We start from the raw sequence: 17,117 nt of genomic DNA on the forward strand, positions 1-17,117 counted from the left end.
TGATCTAGTTAACACTGTGGTGATGGCTCATAGCTCGAGCTCGATGATCTCAGAGGTCTTTTCCAGCCTAACTGATCCTGTGATTCTGTGATCCTGTATTCAAGAGTGAGGAGAGGCTCCCTGCCATAGGAGCTGATTGTGTCCCAGGAGCCACGATCTTCAAAGGTCTTTTCACATCATTAAAAAGCAGAAGAATGTACATTCTTACATACAAAAAAGCCCTTGATATTCTCACAATGGGGTATTCACAACAGTATGTCCCATTAGAGACATCAAGGGCTCACTTTTAGGATATGGTGGAGATCTCTGTTCAGAGCCAGGTCAGGAAAAGCTCAGCAAGCAAAGGAGACTTGCATGGGAATGCCAACATCCAACACCAAGAGAGAACAGTGGCACAGCTGGACGCCTGTCATTAGTGGTGTCCCCCAGGGCTCACTATTGTTGAACTTGCTCTTCAATGGCTTGGATGAGGCAAGCAATGCCTCCCCATGAGGGCTGGCATCCCTTCAGAGGGATCTCAGCAGGCTGAGGATGGGCAGAGAGGAACCCTCTGAAATCCAGCAAGGTCCTGCACCTGGGGAGGAACAGCCCCAGGCCCCTGCACAGGCTGGGGCCAACCTGCTGGGAAGCAGCTTTGTGGAGAAGGATCTGGGGGTCCTGGTGGAAAAGGAACTCTCCACGAGCCAGCAGTGGGTCCTTGTGGCCAAGGGGGCCACTGGGATCCTGGAAAGTACCAGGAACAGCATTGCCAGCAGGTCAGCCCCTCTGCTCAGCCCTGGGAGGCACATCTGCAGTGCTGGGTCCAGCTCTGGCTCCTCAGCACAGCAGGGACAGGAGCTCCTGGAGCGGGGCAGGCGGAGGCTGCAGAGCTGAGCAAGGGCCTGGAGCATCTGGGTGCCCAGGAAAGGCTGAGGGAGCTGCAGCTGCTCAGCCTGGAGAGGAGCCCCAGCTGAGAGGGGCCCTCAGGCCTGGCTGTCCCTGTGTGCAGGAGGGGCAGAGCACGGCCCAGGCTCCGCTCCCTCGGGCCCAGCAATGGCACCAGAGCCACGGGCAGGGACTGATGCCCAGGAAGTTCCACCTGGACAGGAGGAAGAAATTCTTTCCTGTGCAGTGACCGTGAACACGCTGCCCAGGGAGGGTGTGGAGTCTCCCTCACTGGAGACATTCCAGAACCGTCTGGACGCAATCCCGAGCGATGTGCTCGGGGATCACCCTGCATGAGCTGGGATTTTAGACCAGCTACCGCCACATACCCCCCTGCACCCGCTCTGCGCTGGGACCCGGGGCTGTGCAAGCACGACACGATTCGGGATGAATTTCGTTCCGCCCCGTCCCGTTCCCCAGCGTTCACCGCCCCTCAGCGCCGCCCTCAGCGCTCCCGCCGCCGCCCGGCGCGTGCGCAGCGCGGGAACGCCGCAAGTCGCGCGAGGCGGCGCGGCGGGCGCGCGCAGGCGCGGGGCGGGGCGGGCGCGCGGCGCTGATGCAAGAGCCGAGCACGGACTGACCCCGCGGCACCGAGCGACCCCGGCCCCTCCGGCCCGCGGCCCCGCCGCAGACATGTCCGGCGACGAGGTGAGACCCGCCGGGGCCGCCGCCGCCCGCGGGAGGGCCTCGCCCGGGGGCTGCGCTGCGCCGCGCCGGGGCCGCCGCCATGTGGGCGCCGGGCCTGAGGCCTGCGGCGAGCGCGGCCTCCGCCCTGCGTGGGGCCGGGGCCGGGGCGGGCGGGGGTCCCGCCGGGCCGGGGCTGAGGCGGCGCGGGGCGCGCAGGCCGGGCCGGACGCGGGGCCCTCCTTGCCTGGAGCCCCCGCGGGTGTGCGCTGGGGCCGCCGGTCCCGGCAAGGCCTGGAGCTCGGCTGGAGCTCCCGGTGTGCTGCCGGCGGCGCCCCTGGCGCGGAGCAGCCGGAGAGGGAGGCAGATGGCACCGCCACCGCTTCTCCATCGTGTTCTGCGCTCTTTAGCGAAATGCAGCCTTTAGGCAGTTAGCACTCGCTTTCTGGAGCTTTAATAGCTCGGGTTTTAACCTTGAGAGCCGAATAGCAACATCTGGACAAATAATAACGAAACGTTTTCCGGATCTGGTGGTGTTTGTCTAGGCACACTACCGGGGAAGTTTATACATCCGTGTCTGAGAAATTTTTCAGTTGTTGTGAATGCCCTGTGTTGGCAGCTTTACTGGCCTCATTTCCATTGCTCTCATGGGGAAAAGGAAAGTTTTCCGTGTGTGAGGTGCTCTTCAGCCTGGTGTGGCCCGTGAGAAGCTGCTCTGGCTGGATCCAGGAGATGGCTGCTTCTGGCTTTGTATCTTCTCTCTGGTATTGTTTAAATTACCTGTGTGGTTTGTTTCCTTCAGAGCAAAGTGAACACTCAGGCCTTGCAGAGACGCTTGTCCTGCGTCATAAAGGAGAACTGCTGTAATTAGGACTTATTTTAGCGGTAGCTGTGACTGACTTACTCAGCTACTTTACCATCTACAATGAATACGTTGCATTTTTGTGCCTAGATGTGTCATGGGAGCTGTAGTACTCGTGTCTGGGCTGTTCTCTGCATTCAGGAATGCTCGCATCAGGTGCTGCCTTACTCAGGTGATCACAGGGCCATGGAGCAGTTCATGGACTGTCCTGCTTTGAATTTACTTTCTATCAGTAAAACTGATTTTCTTGCATAGTGGATTAATTTGACATTGAGGTGATTCCTGGGATCCACAGTGAAGTTGCACCTCTGGGCTGCTTTATGTGACAGAGAATAAGGATGATGGCAGATAACCCAGTGGAGCTGGCAGTGTTCTTCAGGCTGGTGTGCAGTGAGTGCAGGGGCCTTCCAGAACTGCTGGGTCTCTGGTTGCTGGGAGCCAAATACTTTGATATATTGGTGTTAGGTTGGTGAAACTTTTTAAAGCCTGTGAAGTCGAGGAGGGTGAAGGCACATGAAGACAAATTAACACTGGAAACTGGGATAGATGGTAAGAAGTTCATTGTGTTGAGCTTTAGCTTAAGGTTTTCAGAGTTGTGTATGAATGAAACTCCTTGCTGGAAGCATCCCTGAGTGCTGCCCAGAGCTGGGGCACAGCAGGGGCAGCACAGGCCCAGTTGTGGGGAGAAGTGGTCTGTTACTGTCTGTTCAGTTTGTTCAAAATCCTACAAACTACATAATCCCACTGAAGATGTAGAAGTTCTTTGAACCCTGCAGTTTTGTGAAGCTTCAGGCAATAATATTGGAGAGTGCTGTGTTTTTACAAATTTAAATGCTGCTTGGTCTTGGTAATTTTGCTCCTCACCCTGGGCATAAGGCAGTGTGATGTAGGGACGCCTGAACTGACTGGATTAGGGCAGGGGTGATGTCTGCCTCTTACACATGCCTGTGTTTATTCAGACTAAGGAAATGGGATTTATTTGTGACTTCTGTTGGAATCCCTACTGTTTGCCACTGTCACAGCAGTTCAGAGCTTCATTGGCTTCACTCTTGAGTTGCATTTGGTCTGTGAAACTTTGATTCTGTTCCCCCCTCTGTTCACTTGCTCATTTTCTGTAAATTGGGATTTGGACTGTGTAGGCACTTGAAGTAAGGAGCAGGTATATGGAGATGGAGGTGAGAAGGAGCCATGTGGTCTACAAAGGAGAAAACCCCATATGGGAATTTGGCTCTGAGAGCAGGAACAGCACAGGAATTTATGAATTTTTTTCACACAGGAAAAGCATCCAAGTTTGTTGTGGTTGTGCTGGGGGCTGTGGTTCCTTCAGTAGAAAACCTGCAGCTTTGTAGTTTGTCAGCACTAAATGGTGTCATAAAATTCAGACTAAGCTGATGTGCTTAGCAGAGAAAGGGAATAAAGAAAGTTTGGAAACACCTGCCTCAGAAAGCCAGAACATGACCAGCTGGGTTATCAGGCTGCTTTATTTATGTCACGACTTGTTAAAGCAAATGTGACCTGAGTGTTTGTTGAAGCCCTTGGTAAATAAAACATTTCAGGCTTAGGCCTCCTCCTCCTCAGGCTGAGGAGTGTGCCATGTTCTGAGTAGGTGCTGGCTGTGCAGAAGCCTGGCTGGGGTGGCCCTGCTCAAGGCCACGTGGGTTTGCTGCTGATAACCAATCTCCTGCATCCAGGAGCTGTCCTGGTGTGTTCAGCTCTGTGTGGTCAGGCTGCAGACACTCTGTAGGCACAAGAGATGCTTTATGGTGGTTCAGATGTCTTTTCCCTCACAGGAGATGCTTTATGCTGGTTCAGATGTCTTTTCCCTCACAGGAGATGCTTTATGCTGGTTCAGATGTCTTTTCCCTCACAAAAAGAGTGATTTGGAGTGGTTCCTTCTTGGAAGCTGTTACATCTGATTGAGGCATGATCTTAGGTTTGTTTCACATGAGACAATAAAAACCTCTTGAGAATCTTGCAGAGCATCTTGATGGAAATGAGTCAGCCCCTTGTGCTGGATCCCAGGGCTGTGCACTGCCATGCAGGAGCTCTCCTGCTGTCCCAGCAGGCTGGGGAGGTCCAGGAGGAAGCAGACGTGGAACCAGTTGGACATGCTCTGATTTCTGTGCATTGCAGCAGCATGATTCACACCACTATCTATGGAAGCAGCAGAGAAAAGCCCTCTGGCTTTCTTTTGAAGATCATTCCAGCACAGTGTGTGCAACTAAAGACCCACTTCAGCAGCTTGAAAGCCTCAGGGACCCCGTGTATGTGCAGGCTTTGGGGATGTTGTGCTTCAGACACCAAAGCAGTTTGATGCTTTTGGTAGAGCCTGTATGAAACATGTCTGTTTCAGAAAATGGGAAGAATATCACAAGAGCAGCATGTGTAGGAGAATGAGAAATGGAAGGAGAGGTTGTGTTGTGGGGAGAGGGAAACCACCAGACTTCAGGGGGTAGCTGGGCAGCAAGTTGGAGAGCTGCTCCGTGGTGAAGGGCTGGTTCTTCCCTGAGTGAGGGTGCTCATGATGGTGAAGTACAGCTCTGTGAGAGCATTCAGCCATTACTGGATAAGGACCATTGGAGAAAGTGCCTAAAATGGTTGTATAATTACAGGCAGGTGTGTGTAACAAAGTGACCAACAGCTGGCATGGCAGCTTCTGGCTGAAGTGAAACACAAAGCTTTAATGTGTTGGAATAAATCCCTCAGGTCTGCAGATGATGAGTAGGTTAAAAGTGAGTCTGGGGTTAGTGCCCTCTCCGCAGCCAGACAAGGTGAATTAAGCTGCTTTGCTGCCTAAAGAGCTCATTCACAGCTTTTAATCACTTGGTGTCTGAGGTTCAGTTTCTCAGTCTGGGGAGGGAGAAGGATGAGACCTTTGCCATTTCAGTGTTCAGAGCTGATGCAGCTCTTGCTGTATCCCCAGGCCCTTCTAGGTTTCCTCCTCATCCAGAGTGTTCTTGTCAAGAGAGTGCTGGCAAATCTTGCCTTGAATAAATCTGGGAATCAATGTGTCTCACAAGTGGAAGCGATATGTGATTAGACCACATGCTTTGGTGGAGTTAAATTGTCCTCTGTGTGGAGTGGTGCTGTATTACTGCAAAATTGGAGTCCATCATGGTCATAAAAGAGAGCTGGTAGCCAGTCTGTCAGAGAGCCACAGTTTTAACATATTTTCAGCTGCACTAATAAATAGGTGACAGGAAACTTGGACTGGAGGAAAAGTAGCAGATGCTGTGAACTCTGTCAGTTTTCCCTTGTAATTGACACAGTTGAGGTTGAAGCTGAAGAGCAGTTTGGGAAAAGTCATAAATAATAAATAGGGGATGATTATTGAACTGCTAAGGAGCTCTTGACTTTTCCAGATGATTTTCGATCCTACTATGAGCAAGAAGAAGAAGAAAAAGAAGAAGCCCTTCATGCTGGATGAGGAAGGAGGAGGAGACACACAAGCAGAAGAGACTCAGCAATCAGAAACAAAGGAAGTTGAACCAGAGCCAACAGAAGACAAAGATGTTGAAGCAGATGAAGAAGACAGCAGGAAGAAAGGTAAAGTGAATCCCTGTAGATAAACTCTCAAAGGTGCTGTTTGGAGACTACAAGCCCAGTTTCAAGAATTTGGCATCCCAGGGTAAAACACCAGAGCCTTGGTGTGTTCAGAGATCTGTGAGTGATCTCTGCTGCCTGTCTGGAGGGCAGCTTGCCCTCTTGCTTGGAATCACGTTCACAGACACCACCAAGCTCCCAGGGGCTTATGGAATTTGCAATTCTCTAACTCAGTCCTTTGTGTAAGGCACTGAAAAGAGACTCTCTAAAATAGTGTGAAGTTTAAAATCTGCCACGTGCAATTGTTGCAATAATTCCACAATTATGGCTCTTTTTCATTTGAACAATTAAGCAATAGTGTGAATAAAAGAAACATCATTAAAGGAGTTCCTAGTTTTTGGACAATTCTGAATGTGATAACCAGAGTATTCTTTGGAGTCTTTCAGGAAGTAAGTGTATGATTGTGTATAAAATCTTGCTTTTTAAATTGAGGCCAATGTAATTTCAGGATTACCTAATTCAGAGGGCCATTAACTTAAATCCAGTTTGCTGCTAAATTGGCTCCTGCTGCAGACTAAAGAAACTGTATCTTCATCCTGCACTTCTCCTTTTTTGTCCAAGCATCTTTAATGACAAAAGTGACTAATGTATCTTGTACAGCAGAAAGAAGGATGAAACATTTAAAGAATCAAAAGACACAGTTAGGAGGTGTAGAAACTAAAGCAGTATTTGGGGGCAGAGGGGAGTGATCTCTTCAAACCTGAAGGATATCCACAGTGGTTACAGATCATTGCTCATGTCTCACTGGGATGTTTGAAAGATTTGGATGTCAATTAGGAACCTTAATGTCTGAACTGTTTTTACAGTTACACTTCTTAAGGCAATGCTTTGGTTTTGTTTTTTAGATACAACAGATGACTTGGATGATTTAAACTTCTTCAATCAAAAGAAAAAGAAGAAAAAAACAAAAAAGATATTTGATATAGATGAAGCAGAAGAAGGTGTAAAGGTTTGTTTACATAACTTGACTATGGCTGAAAATTCTTTTGCTTTGATTTTCTTGAGATTGGCAGTGCAGGAGGTGTCTCAAGTCTGCCATTGTGTCTTGGTGCAGTTCATAACTAAACTTTACATGTCCTTCATTTTTTTTTAATGAACATGTTGTTCCTGCCTGGGCTTTTTGTCCAGAAGTGGAAAAACCCTGCCTGCTCTGCACAAAGAGCAAGTAATTCAGCAGTCTGTAGGAAGGGCTGATTAACCTCAAGGTTAATTGTCTTTTGGGGTTACAGAGATATCTGGATGTCAGAAGCCACACACAGAGCAGTCCTCTAAGGACCAGCACTTCAAATAAAGTGCCCATATCTGCCAAGAAATCTGTTTTCACTCTGATGTTTTCTTTAGAAAGGATTGGCTACTGTGCTGTGTTCCAGAAGGTGTACAAGATATTTTTACTCTTCTCAAGTTTTATTCCAAGTAGTGTTTTTGTATCACATGTCAGTGTAACTGGCAAGCCCAGAGAGCAAGAGGACAGGGAAATGTTGTGTTATGCATAAACCTCCTTTTTAGATTCTGCCTTTTGGGGAAGAAAATGTTCCTCTGATCTGCCTCAGGGGACAAAATACTTGCTCTGTGTTCTTTCAGTGTGCAGAATTGTGATAATAAATCAGAGTAGCACAGCTTTGCTTTCCCTTAGTGCTGCCATGAGGGGTGTTCTGTTCCCTCCTGTCCTCAGATGGCTGCTGCCTTTAAGTGCAGTCTGACCTTGTTCCTGGCTAGCCAGAAGTTAAGCCAGAAGGTGCAAATCTGGCCCTGCTTATGGCAGTAGTGCAGGGTGTAGAGCTCTCTTCAACATGCTGGAATTCCTTTCTTACTTGTTGGGTTTCAGGGCTGTGGTGGGTGTCAGCAGCATTCACCTCTGCAGTGGGGTTATTTCTGCTGCTGTGGAGGGCTGTGGTTTACATGGATAAACTACAGTCTTGCTTCTTTGCAGGAATTGAAAATTGAAGGGGATGTGCCAGAGACAGTAGAACCTGAAGATGACCTTGATATCATGCTGGGCAATAAAAAGAAGAAAAAGAAGAATGTGAAGTTTCCAGATGAAGATGAGATAATGGAGAAGGATGAAGGTACAAGTGCAGCCTAGCTCAGTGAGATGGTGAAAGTGAAATGTAGTACACCTTGTATGTGAATATGTTCTGTCCAAATGCATTTTTTGTTCCAAAACTTATCAGAAAAATGTTCTCTAAAAGCACTGTATAAATTTCCCGTGAGTGCTGATGCCCCTTTTTGACAAAGAGAGAAGACTTGAGTCTACATCTTAGTGGATTTTTTTCTGTGTACCTTTTAGAAATCATGTAAGCATGAGGTTAAGGAATGTTTCTTAATGAATCCCAAAAATTTTCTTTACAGCATTTGAGGATGAAGATAGCAAAAAAGATGATGGAATTTCTTTTAGCCTTCAGTCAGGACCTGCGTGGGCAGGCTCAGAAAGGGACTACACATATGATGAGGTAATGACTTTTAAAACATATTTTCCATGTTCATCTGCATCAGTAGAGCCTTATGCTCCTATTTCCTATTTCTAACTTCAGAGTGAAGGACTTGTGGTCAGAAGCTCATGAGCAGAAGCTAACAAGGCATGTTTTCTATCACAGTAATTTCCACGTGGGGCAATATTGGTTCAAACACCTCTGCCATGGGCAGAGCAAACCCTTGAGGAGGCAGTGTTGGGATTCTGCATTTATCAGAACACTTTCAATGTGTTCAGAACAGCTGGGGAACTGCTCTTGGGCAAAGGTAGTCTGCAATTCACTGTGAGTGCTGTAAAGGTGAGGTGCTTTGAGGAATGGCCAGTGCTCACGTGGCTGGGACTCCCTTCCTTTGCAGTTGCTCAACAGAGTTTTTAACATCATGCGGGAGAAGAACCCGGACATGGTGGCTGGAGAGAAGAGGAAATTTGTCATGAAGCCCCCGCAGGTTGTGAGAGTAGGGACCAAGAAAACGTCTTTTGTCAACTTCACAGATATCTGCAAATTGTAAGTTTCCCCTTTGGATTTCCCAGGAAGAGCAGATGGATGCACTGCTCTGTGCTCCTGTAGAGTTTTCTGGCAGTGACTGTGGCAAACCAGGAGTGGAAGCTATTTCAGTCAGAGAGCTCATTCCATTTCTCTGTGAGAAGATATTTCTGAACATGATTTATTGAGATAATTTCTAATTTTATACTTAAATTACAAAAATGGTACATGGGCTGAAACTTGGTGAGTTCATTGGGTTCTGGCAAGTTGGGTCACCAGTGACATTTATGTGCAAGCCTCGAGGAGAAGGGTGGGAAAAGTTCTTTCTAATTAGAGCTGACTACAAATACTGTTCTCTTGGTAAATGATGTGGACTCCAGTAGTGTTTTCCCACTGTTTTCTGCAGTGATATCTGTCTTAATTATGCCATGTGAAGGCAGCTCTGTTCTTTGTGAGCACTTCTGTGAATGCAGATCTGATGGGTATCAAAAATGTGCCAGAAAACAGGCCTGGTGAAACCCTGCTGAGGACCTGGAACACTAAGGGGAGTTTTTAATGGTAGCTACTAATGTTTTTTCAGGGGTTGGGACAGTAAGAATGAAAAATCTTTAATGGAAGACTTTTCACTAGTTGCTGTAATTTTGAGTTGGGGACAGTGGGAGTTTTTTTGTGTGGACTGTTCAGGTTCCTTGTGTCCTCAGTAATTGTGTGTGTGCTCTTTGGTGCAAACCCCTGACACTGCTTCCTTTCAAACTTTCTGACTCAAATTGGATTTACCATGCCAGTCCTGTATGAATACCAAATTTCGCTGAAGGGGGAAGGTTAAACATTTCCTTACTTTTATTTTCAGATTACATCGTCAGCCAAAACATCTCCTGGCATTTTTGTTGGCAGAATTGGGTACAAGGTAAGGCTGCTGGGCTCTGTTTGTGCTTAGGGTTGATATTGCTCAAATATAACATTTTTGGGGTTAGATCTGTATAGATGGGCTGGAACATGAGGGTTCCCTGCACTTCAGTGCTGGGCTGGGTGATTGAAGAGAGAACATTTTAGTGAGGAGGCACAGAGGGAAGCTCCAAGTCCAAGGAAATGGTCTTGTTCACTCCCCTGAGACAGACAGGGAGGGTTGTGCCTGGGCAAAACTTCCTCTAGGAGGTAGCTCTGAAGTACCTCAGGATTTTTCATTTTTTGTCCCTACAATACAATTCTGGCTGTGCTCTTTTTGAAGAATATATCCTTGTCTTGCTTCTTGTTCCTGATTTGTTTTTATGCTTCACACCTGCAAATCAAATAATTATTTTTTTTTCTTTTCAATTAGTGGTTCAATAGATGGTAACAACCAACTGGTAATCAAAGGAAGATTCCAGCAAAAACAGATAGAAAATGTCTTGAGAAGATATATCAGTAAGTAGAACTCCTTTTCCCCCTGCAGATTTCTCTCAGCCCCTTGTGATGCCCATGCATGGCCCAGCTGTGTGCCCACCATGGAGGAGGCTCAGGAGCCACAGCTTTCTTTTCTTGTGGAATAATGCAAATACAGGTGCTGTACTCTGCCCTGCACCAAAGCATGCCAGGGATAGCAGAGCATTTGAGAAATGCTTGTTTTCATCTAAGCCTCATATCTTGGCTTTGATGAGGACTGTGGAAAACAACAGTAACTGTTGATTTTGCAGTCTGTTGTACCCATGAATTGACAGATGCAGTGTTAAAATAAGCTCTGTTCAAAGGCCTTTTTTGTTCCAAAATTTATCAGAAAAATGTTCTCTAAAAGCACTGTATAAATTTTCCATAAATGCTGGTGTCCCTTGTTGACAAAGAGAAAAGATTTGAGTCCACATCTTAGTGGAATTTTCTCTTATGTTCCTTTTAGAAATCATGTAAGCATGAGGTTAAAGAATGTTTCTTAATCCCCAAAAACTTCTTGTGCCACAGCTGGTGAGAGGACTCAGGTTATGTGTCACAAAGCTGCTGCTTTAGTGCTGTGTCAGTACCAGAGCTGCTGACACCTCAGCAGAGGAGCTCAGGGAACAGCAGTGGCAAATCTGTACTGGTTATTAACATTAAAACAGTGTGAGTGCCTAATGTACCACACAGAACCTCCTCTTGGTTAACCAGGGCTGATTTTAGTGTTCCCAGTCAGCCCCTGTGAGCTGCATTTGCAGGCAGCTGTGCAGCAGCAGCAGGGACCCAGGTCACAGGAATAGTATCCAAGAAGGTGAGAGGCCAGGCTGTGAGAAGGATTTGAGCACAGACATTGAACAGAAATCAGTGGCTGCACGAGAAAGCAGCAGTTCAGATTCAGTCTGGATGGAGAGCAAACTGCAAAGCCTCTGCAGCTCCTAAAAGAATTGCTGGATTTTCTTTCTGAGTTCTTCCTGCTGTGGTGAAGCTCAGTGCCTTGTTGAGGAGCCAGGTCACAGGGGAATCAGGGCAAGCCTGTCCTGCTAAAAACCTTTCCTGGCTTTTGCAGCAGTGCCAGCAGGCCCACAGCTGGAGTCTGCAGAGGGTTGCATTCCCTCAGTGCCCATGGCAGCAGCCAGGCTTGGGCTGCACCTGCCTGGCTCTGCCCCTCATTGTGCTCCCTGCATTTGGAGCACAGCTGGCAGTGCACAGCCTGCTCTGCTGCCAGGGCTTTGTCCACCCTGGGACAACTCCAGTGGCTGCAGTTTGGCTGTGCTGGTGTTCACAGGGGTCCCAGGATGAGGGAAGACATGAGAATCTTCACATTTCAGACAGCTGATTTATTATTTTATGATATATATTATATTAAAAGAAAGTTATATGCTAAAACTGTACTATAAGAATAGAAGAAGGGATTTCATCAGAAGGTTAGCAAGGAATAGAAAGAAATGGAATGATAATAAAATCTTGTGACTGACCAGAGACTCCGAGACAGCTGGACTGTGATTGGCCATTAATTAAAAACAACCACATGATATTAGAATTAATACCAATACAGCCAGATGGGACTGCCTGGGCTTGTCTGGCTGTTGCTGCTTGACCAAAAGGCAGCAACTGTGGTGGTTTCACCCCACAGACACTTTTGGCTGCTGGGTGTGTGGTGTTTCACCCCACAGACACTTTTGGCTGCTGGGTGTGTGGTGTTTGACCCCACAGACACTTTTGCCTGGCTGGGTGTGTGGTGTTTCACCCCACAGACACTTTTGGCTGCCTGGGTGTGTGGTGTTTCACCCCACAGACACTTTTGCCTGCCTGGGTGCTGCAGTTGGCACTGGGGACAGGTCCAGGCCTGCAGGAGCTCTGGTGGTGCTGGGATGGAGCTTCCCCCCATAACAGGGGCTGCTCCTCAGGTTTCCCTCTGGCAGAGAAGCTTTGAGGCCATGGTGAAGGAAAGGAGTCGGTTCTGATGGAGGCTTTGGATCCAGAGCTTTATTCTGGCCCTCAGGCCTCTGAATGCAGCACCAGCTCCCACAGAACTCCCTGAGCCCGTGGCTGCTGCTCCTTTGAACCCCGGGGAGAGGGCAGGGAAGGGGCAGGGAGCCACCAAGCAGGGACAGGAGGGGAGGGACAAAGGGACAAAGGACACCTGGATGGCCCAGTGCCCCCAGGGGTAGAGGGCATCCTGTGACTCTGCCAATCACTCAATGCCCTTCTGGAATGCCAGGACTGACAGACAGTGCTGGGAGGGGTCAGGGAGGGAAAGGAGATGAGACTGACACACCTGGGGAAGAAATCTACAGGGAGAAACCCGAGGTACCTGAGGCAAACCCTGACATCACACTGCAAGCACATGAGACCAATCACAGATGCACTTGTTGCATTCCACAGCAGCAGATAATCATTGTTTACATTGCATTTCTGAGGCCTCTTGGTGTTGTTTTATATATCAAGAGTTCCACTATCGTCACAGTGTAAGGATTCCATGTCACCAGAGCTTTGTACCTTCTTGATGTTTCTCACAGGCAGCTCCTCTAAGCACTGACTCTTCTTGGTCCTTGCAGTAACCATCTGACTCCTGATCCCACAATCCACTCTTTTATAATACTGTCCTGACTGGCTACAGGTGTGGCCTGTTAAGATCAGGCCTGTTCCTAATCTTTAGTAATTGGTTCAGCTGCAACTCTTTGGGGATAAGATCACATTCTACACCACCTTCATTTACCCATCCTCTATCCCCCTACATCTCTGCTTCTCAGGAGGTAGAAATCCTAGCGAAAGGACTTTTCATCAAACGTGTGTGTGACAGTTTGGGTTGTAGCTAGAGGCCTGTGGTGAGCAATGCATGCCCTTTGTCCTGCAGAGGAATATGTCACCTGCCACACGTGCCGCTCCCCGGACACCATCCTGCAGAAGGACACGCGGTTGTACTTCCTGCAGTGCGAGACCTGCCACTCCCGCTGCTCCGTGGCCAGCATCAAAACCGGCTTCCAGGCTGTCACAGGCAAGAGAGCACAGCTCCGTGCCAAAGCTAACTAGCTTTGCTAACCATGCTGCAGTTGGCAAAGTGTTCTGGGGAGATGGGACTGCACGGGTTTGCCATCCGAGTGGATTTACCGTTGTATTAAAGCGAGGTTGTAAAAACCACGAGAAATTTTGGCTTTTGATTGATTGGTCTGTGAAATCCTTGCAAGATGCAGATCCTCAAGCTGTTCACGTACATTTGCTCATTGAATATATTTTACCAACTGTAAGGAGCGTGGTGGGAAAGGAGGTGCTTTTTAATCTGTTCAGACTTCTGTAAAAGATGAGATAAATTAAAGATACTATAACAGTGAGTGTCTTGGATTTGGATTTTTCCTTCAGTTTCCTCTTCAAACACTGGTGGGAATGGTTGGTGTGTTGTTCTGCAGATCATGTCACTGAGCTATGTCCAAGACCCAGAATGAAGTTTTAAGATAAAGGTTATTTTGCTTTTACATAACAGGCTTGTTTTAGTTACGCTGTCATGAAACAGAGAAACCAGTCACAGAGTCCCAGGGCTGACAGGCCAACATGAGCCCTGCTCCTGCTTGTACAGCCATGGGTGCCTTGTGCACAGGCTTAATTAGGCAAAAATAGCTCTGAAACAGTTCAGGCACCAGATTGGTGCTGAATCTTAACACAGAATCAATAAACTGTACTGTAAGTTTTCATAGTGTCATAGTACTAAATTTTGCAATTTCTAATAGAGAAAGGTTTATATTTCTGAAGTCCTGCACTCTTCATCACTTTAAAAAATCTAAATGCAGCAAAAAACAAAAAAGTAATAGGTCTAAGTGTCATTGTATGGTGGCTGCAACACAGTCTTCTATAAATCCTGAATTTGCAGGAGACACTGCCAAGTAATTTGGGTTCCAAATTAACACTTTTTGCTTCAGGATCTTCCCGTGCCCTTCCTCTGCTGGCAGCGTTGGTGACCTGGGGGGACACCTGGTGCTGTCCCCGCTGGGTTTTGTGTAGAAGTTCTTCCAGCTGGGAATGCAGATGGGGAGTGAAGGTCCCCCCTGGGTTGCACAAGTGGGGACAGTTGTCACTTGGCTGCCAAAATGTCCCAGGGGGAGGGAAAGGTGCAGCAGCTCAGGGCCCCGGGCACCCACCCCTGCGGGTCAGGGGAGCTGGGCCTTCTGAAGGCAATACAGCAAACACCACAACTTGAAGGGTTTCTACTAAGTTTTAACCTTTGTATGTTAACACAGAGCACAGTATTGCTGGGGAGTCACTCACTTGCTATTTGAAAACTTTGACAGCGCTGTAAGGTGAAAAATCAAGGTTTTATGGTTGGTTTCTTAAAAGCATTTTGAATTTCAAGTGAGCTATAACAATGTTGGATGTATCTTAAAGTGAATAAAGCCAGGATCAGTGCCTCTTGTAACATTATTGTTGTATTCTTGTTTCTTCTTCTAGCAAAGAGTCTCCTGTTGGGAGTTAAACCTTGCAGAAGTGAGAGTTGCCTTTTTGTTTTGGTGACTTGCTGGTGGGGCACCCTGAAATAGCTGAAGAGCAATGATACTTTGTTTTTAAATGCTTGTTTTTCCCTGGGTCAAATACCTTTAACATACTTCAAAAAATACAGCGTGGCCTTGAGCTGCTGCTGTATTTCAGTGCTTTAAATGAAAAGTTTGATTTAATGAAATATCATCAAAAAGATCCAAGTTAATAAAAGACTAAATCATTGTTCCAGCCTCTCGGCTGTGAGCTCTGGCTTGCAGGAGAGTTTCAGAGGTGGATTTTGTAGATGTGCTTTGAAACCCTGAAGCTGTGCATGAAACCCTGAAGGCTTTTAATGACTGATATTTGAGTGCAGCATCTTGAGCTGTAGGCTCAGATCCTGCTGTGGAATAAGAGTAACCTCACTAATGCAGGAAATGCCTGTCTAGGAGCAGATATCAGTTAGGGCTTATTTTTTTTTTTTAGGAAAAACTTCACAGTACATTCAAATAATGTTGTATGAACACAAATGCCTCATGCTGCTCGTGAGGCTGATGAGAGTTTGAAGTGCAGTTGTGTTCAGAGGCAAAAAAGTTTTCATTTGAGCTGGCTGTGAGAAAGCAGCTTAGGGTTGGAGTTCTTCCCAGAGGAGCTGAGGTTCCCTGTGTCTGTGTGCAGATACCTTTTGGAGGCAGAGCTGGTTTTGTCCATGTGTTTTTCTCTCAGCTGAAAATTGGCTGTGTGGAGATGTGGGAGCCAGATTTTAGGTACTGAAAGTCCCTGAGTGAACAACAGCTGGGCTGCTCCTCTCCATGGCTTTTGCCATGCCCAGTTCTCCACCTGATCCAAGAATCTGAGCATGCAGGGCTGTTCCTTCCCAGCAGTGGGGCTGAAACATCTTCCAGCCCAGCCCATCCAAGAGAAACTCACCTGAGACTTGTCCCTAGAGGTGCTGGGAGAGCAGAATTGCTGTTGTGCTCATCAGCCTGAGCTCACTGATGCCTTGGAAGAACAATCTCTTGATCCCCTTTACTTCTCCAGGATGTGCTTTTATCTCCACTGTCAGGTGCTTGCAGCTCAAGGGGTTGGGGACCTTGCTCATGTCCCTGAAGTAACCAGGGAAATGGGAACACCTCATCCCCTAATGGAGCACAAATCCAGGGGGATCAGCTGCCCTGGGGCTCCTGTGCTTCTGTTCTGCTGAAATCACTGGTGGCTGCTGTGAAAATCACTGAGAATAAACCCCATTGCTGGGAGCTTCTGGCCAGAGCAAGAATTTAACCATTTTTGTAACCACAGCTGGTGTAAAGGAGGAGCATTTATGAGATGGCTGCATGGAGAGCTGGGAGGTCCTGGTTGGTGACATTGTGACATTGTGCAGTGTGTCCTCAGGCATGGCCACCACACCTCGAGATTTGGGGCTTGAGGCAGCTCTGGGGCAGCTTCTCAGGGAGACTGGGGGCACCTGGGGTTGTCAGCAGGGGGAAAAGCAGATTTTCAAAGCTGCTGCTACCAGGACAGGGTTTGTCACAAACTGCAGGGGGTGTTGAGCTTTAATCAGGTGAAAGGACCCGTGGTGGTGGCTGGGGGGGAGGCACAGGAATAGAAACAGGAAGTTGCTGGAAATCAAGAAAATGGGAAGTTGAGTGTGATGCTGACAGCTGAGAATCATTAGAATTTATCTGTTCATCTTGTAAATGACATTTCTCCAGCTCTCTGTTCTGCCCCTGTGCTCAGTTTTCCCCTAGAGGATTATTCCAGATTACTGGAATAGTATCCAAGAAGGTGAGAGGCCAGGCTGTGAGAAGGATTTGAGCACAGACCTTGAACAGAAATCAGTGGCTGCACGAGAATGCAGCAGTTCAGATTCAGTCTGGATGGAGAGCAAACTGCAAAGCCTCTGCAGCTCCTAAAAGAATTGCTGGATTTTCTTTCTGAGTTCTTCCTGCTGTGGTGAAGCTCAGTGCCTTGTTGAGGAGCCAGGTCACAGGGGAATCAGGGCAAGCCTGTCCTGCTAAAAACCTTTCCTGGCTTTTGCAGCAGTGCCAGCAGGCCCACAGCTGGAGTCTGCAGAGGGTTGCATTCCCTCAGTGCCCATGGCAGCAGCCAGGCTTGGGCTGCACCTGCCTGGCTCTGCCCCTCATTGTGCTCCCTGCATTTGGAGCACAGCTGGCAGTGCACAGCCTGCTCTGCTGCCAGGGCTTTGTCCACCCTGGGACAACTCCAGTGGCTGCAGTTTGGGTTATTGTGGGTGAACAGTGAAATCCTATGGCAGAAAAAGG

At 47.8% G+C, this 17,117-nt stretch overlaps 1 protein-coding gene across 1 annotated transcript; it reads left to right on the forward strand.

The window, feature by feature from the left end:
• The first annotated feature begins 1,413 nt into the window (after positions 1-1,413).
• Positions 1,414-13,703, forward strand: EIF2S2 (eukaryotic translation initiation factor 2 subunit beta). The gene is made up of 9 exons (XM_054644490.2): positions 1,414-1,572; positions 5,773-5,956; positions 6,859-6,962; positions 7,944-8,079; positions 8,363-8,463; positions 8,840-8,988; positions 9,818-9,874; positions 10,286-10,371; positions 13,229-13,703. Exons 1-9 carry the CDS (start codon positions 1,558-1,560, stop codon positions 13,402-13,404), a joined length of 1,008 nt encoding a protein of 335 aa, XP_054500465.1. The 5' UTR covers positions 1,414-1,557; the 3' UTR covers positions 13,405-13,703.
• The last annotated feature ends 3,414 nt before the right edge of the window (positions 13,704-17,117 follow it).

Source organism: Agelaius phoeniceus, chromosome 17 (assembly GCF_051311805.1).
Source record: "Agelaius phoeniceus isolate bAgePho1 chromosome 17, bAgePho1.hap1, whole genome shotgun sequence".
NCBI lineage: Eukaryota > Metazoa > Chordata > Aves > Passeriformes > Icteridae > Agelaius > Agelaius phoeniceus.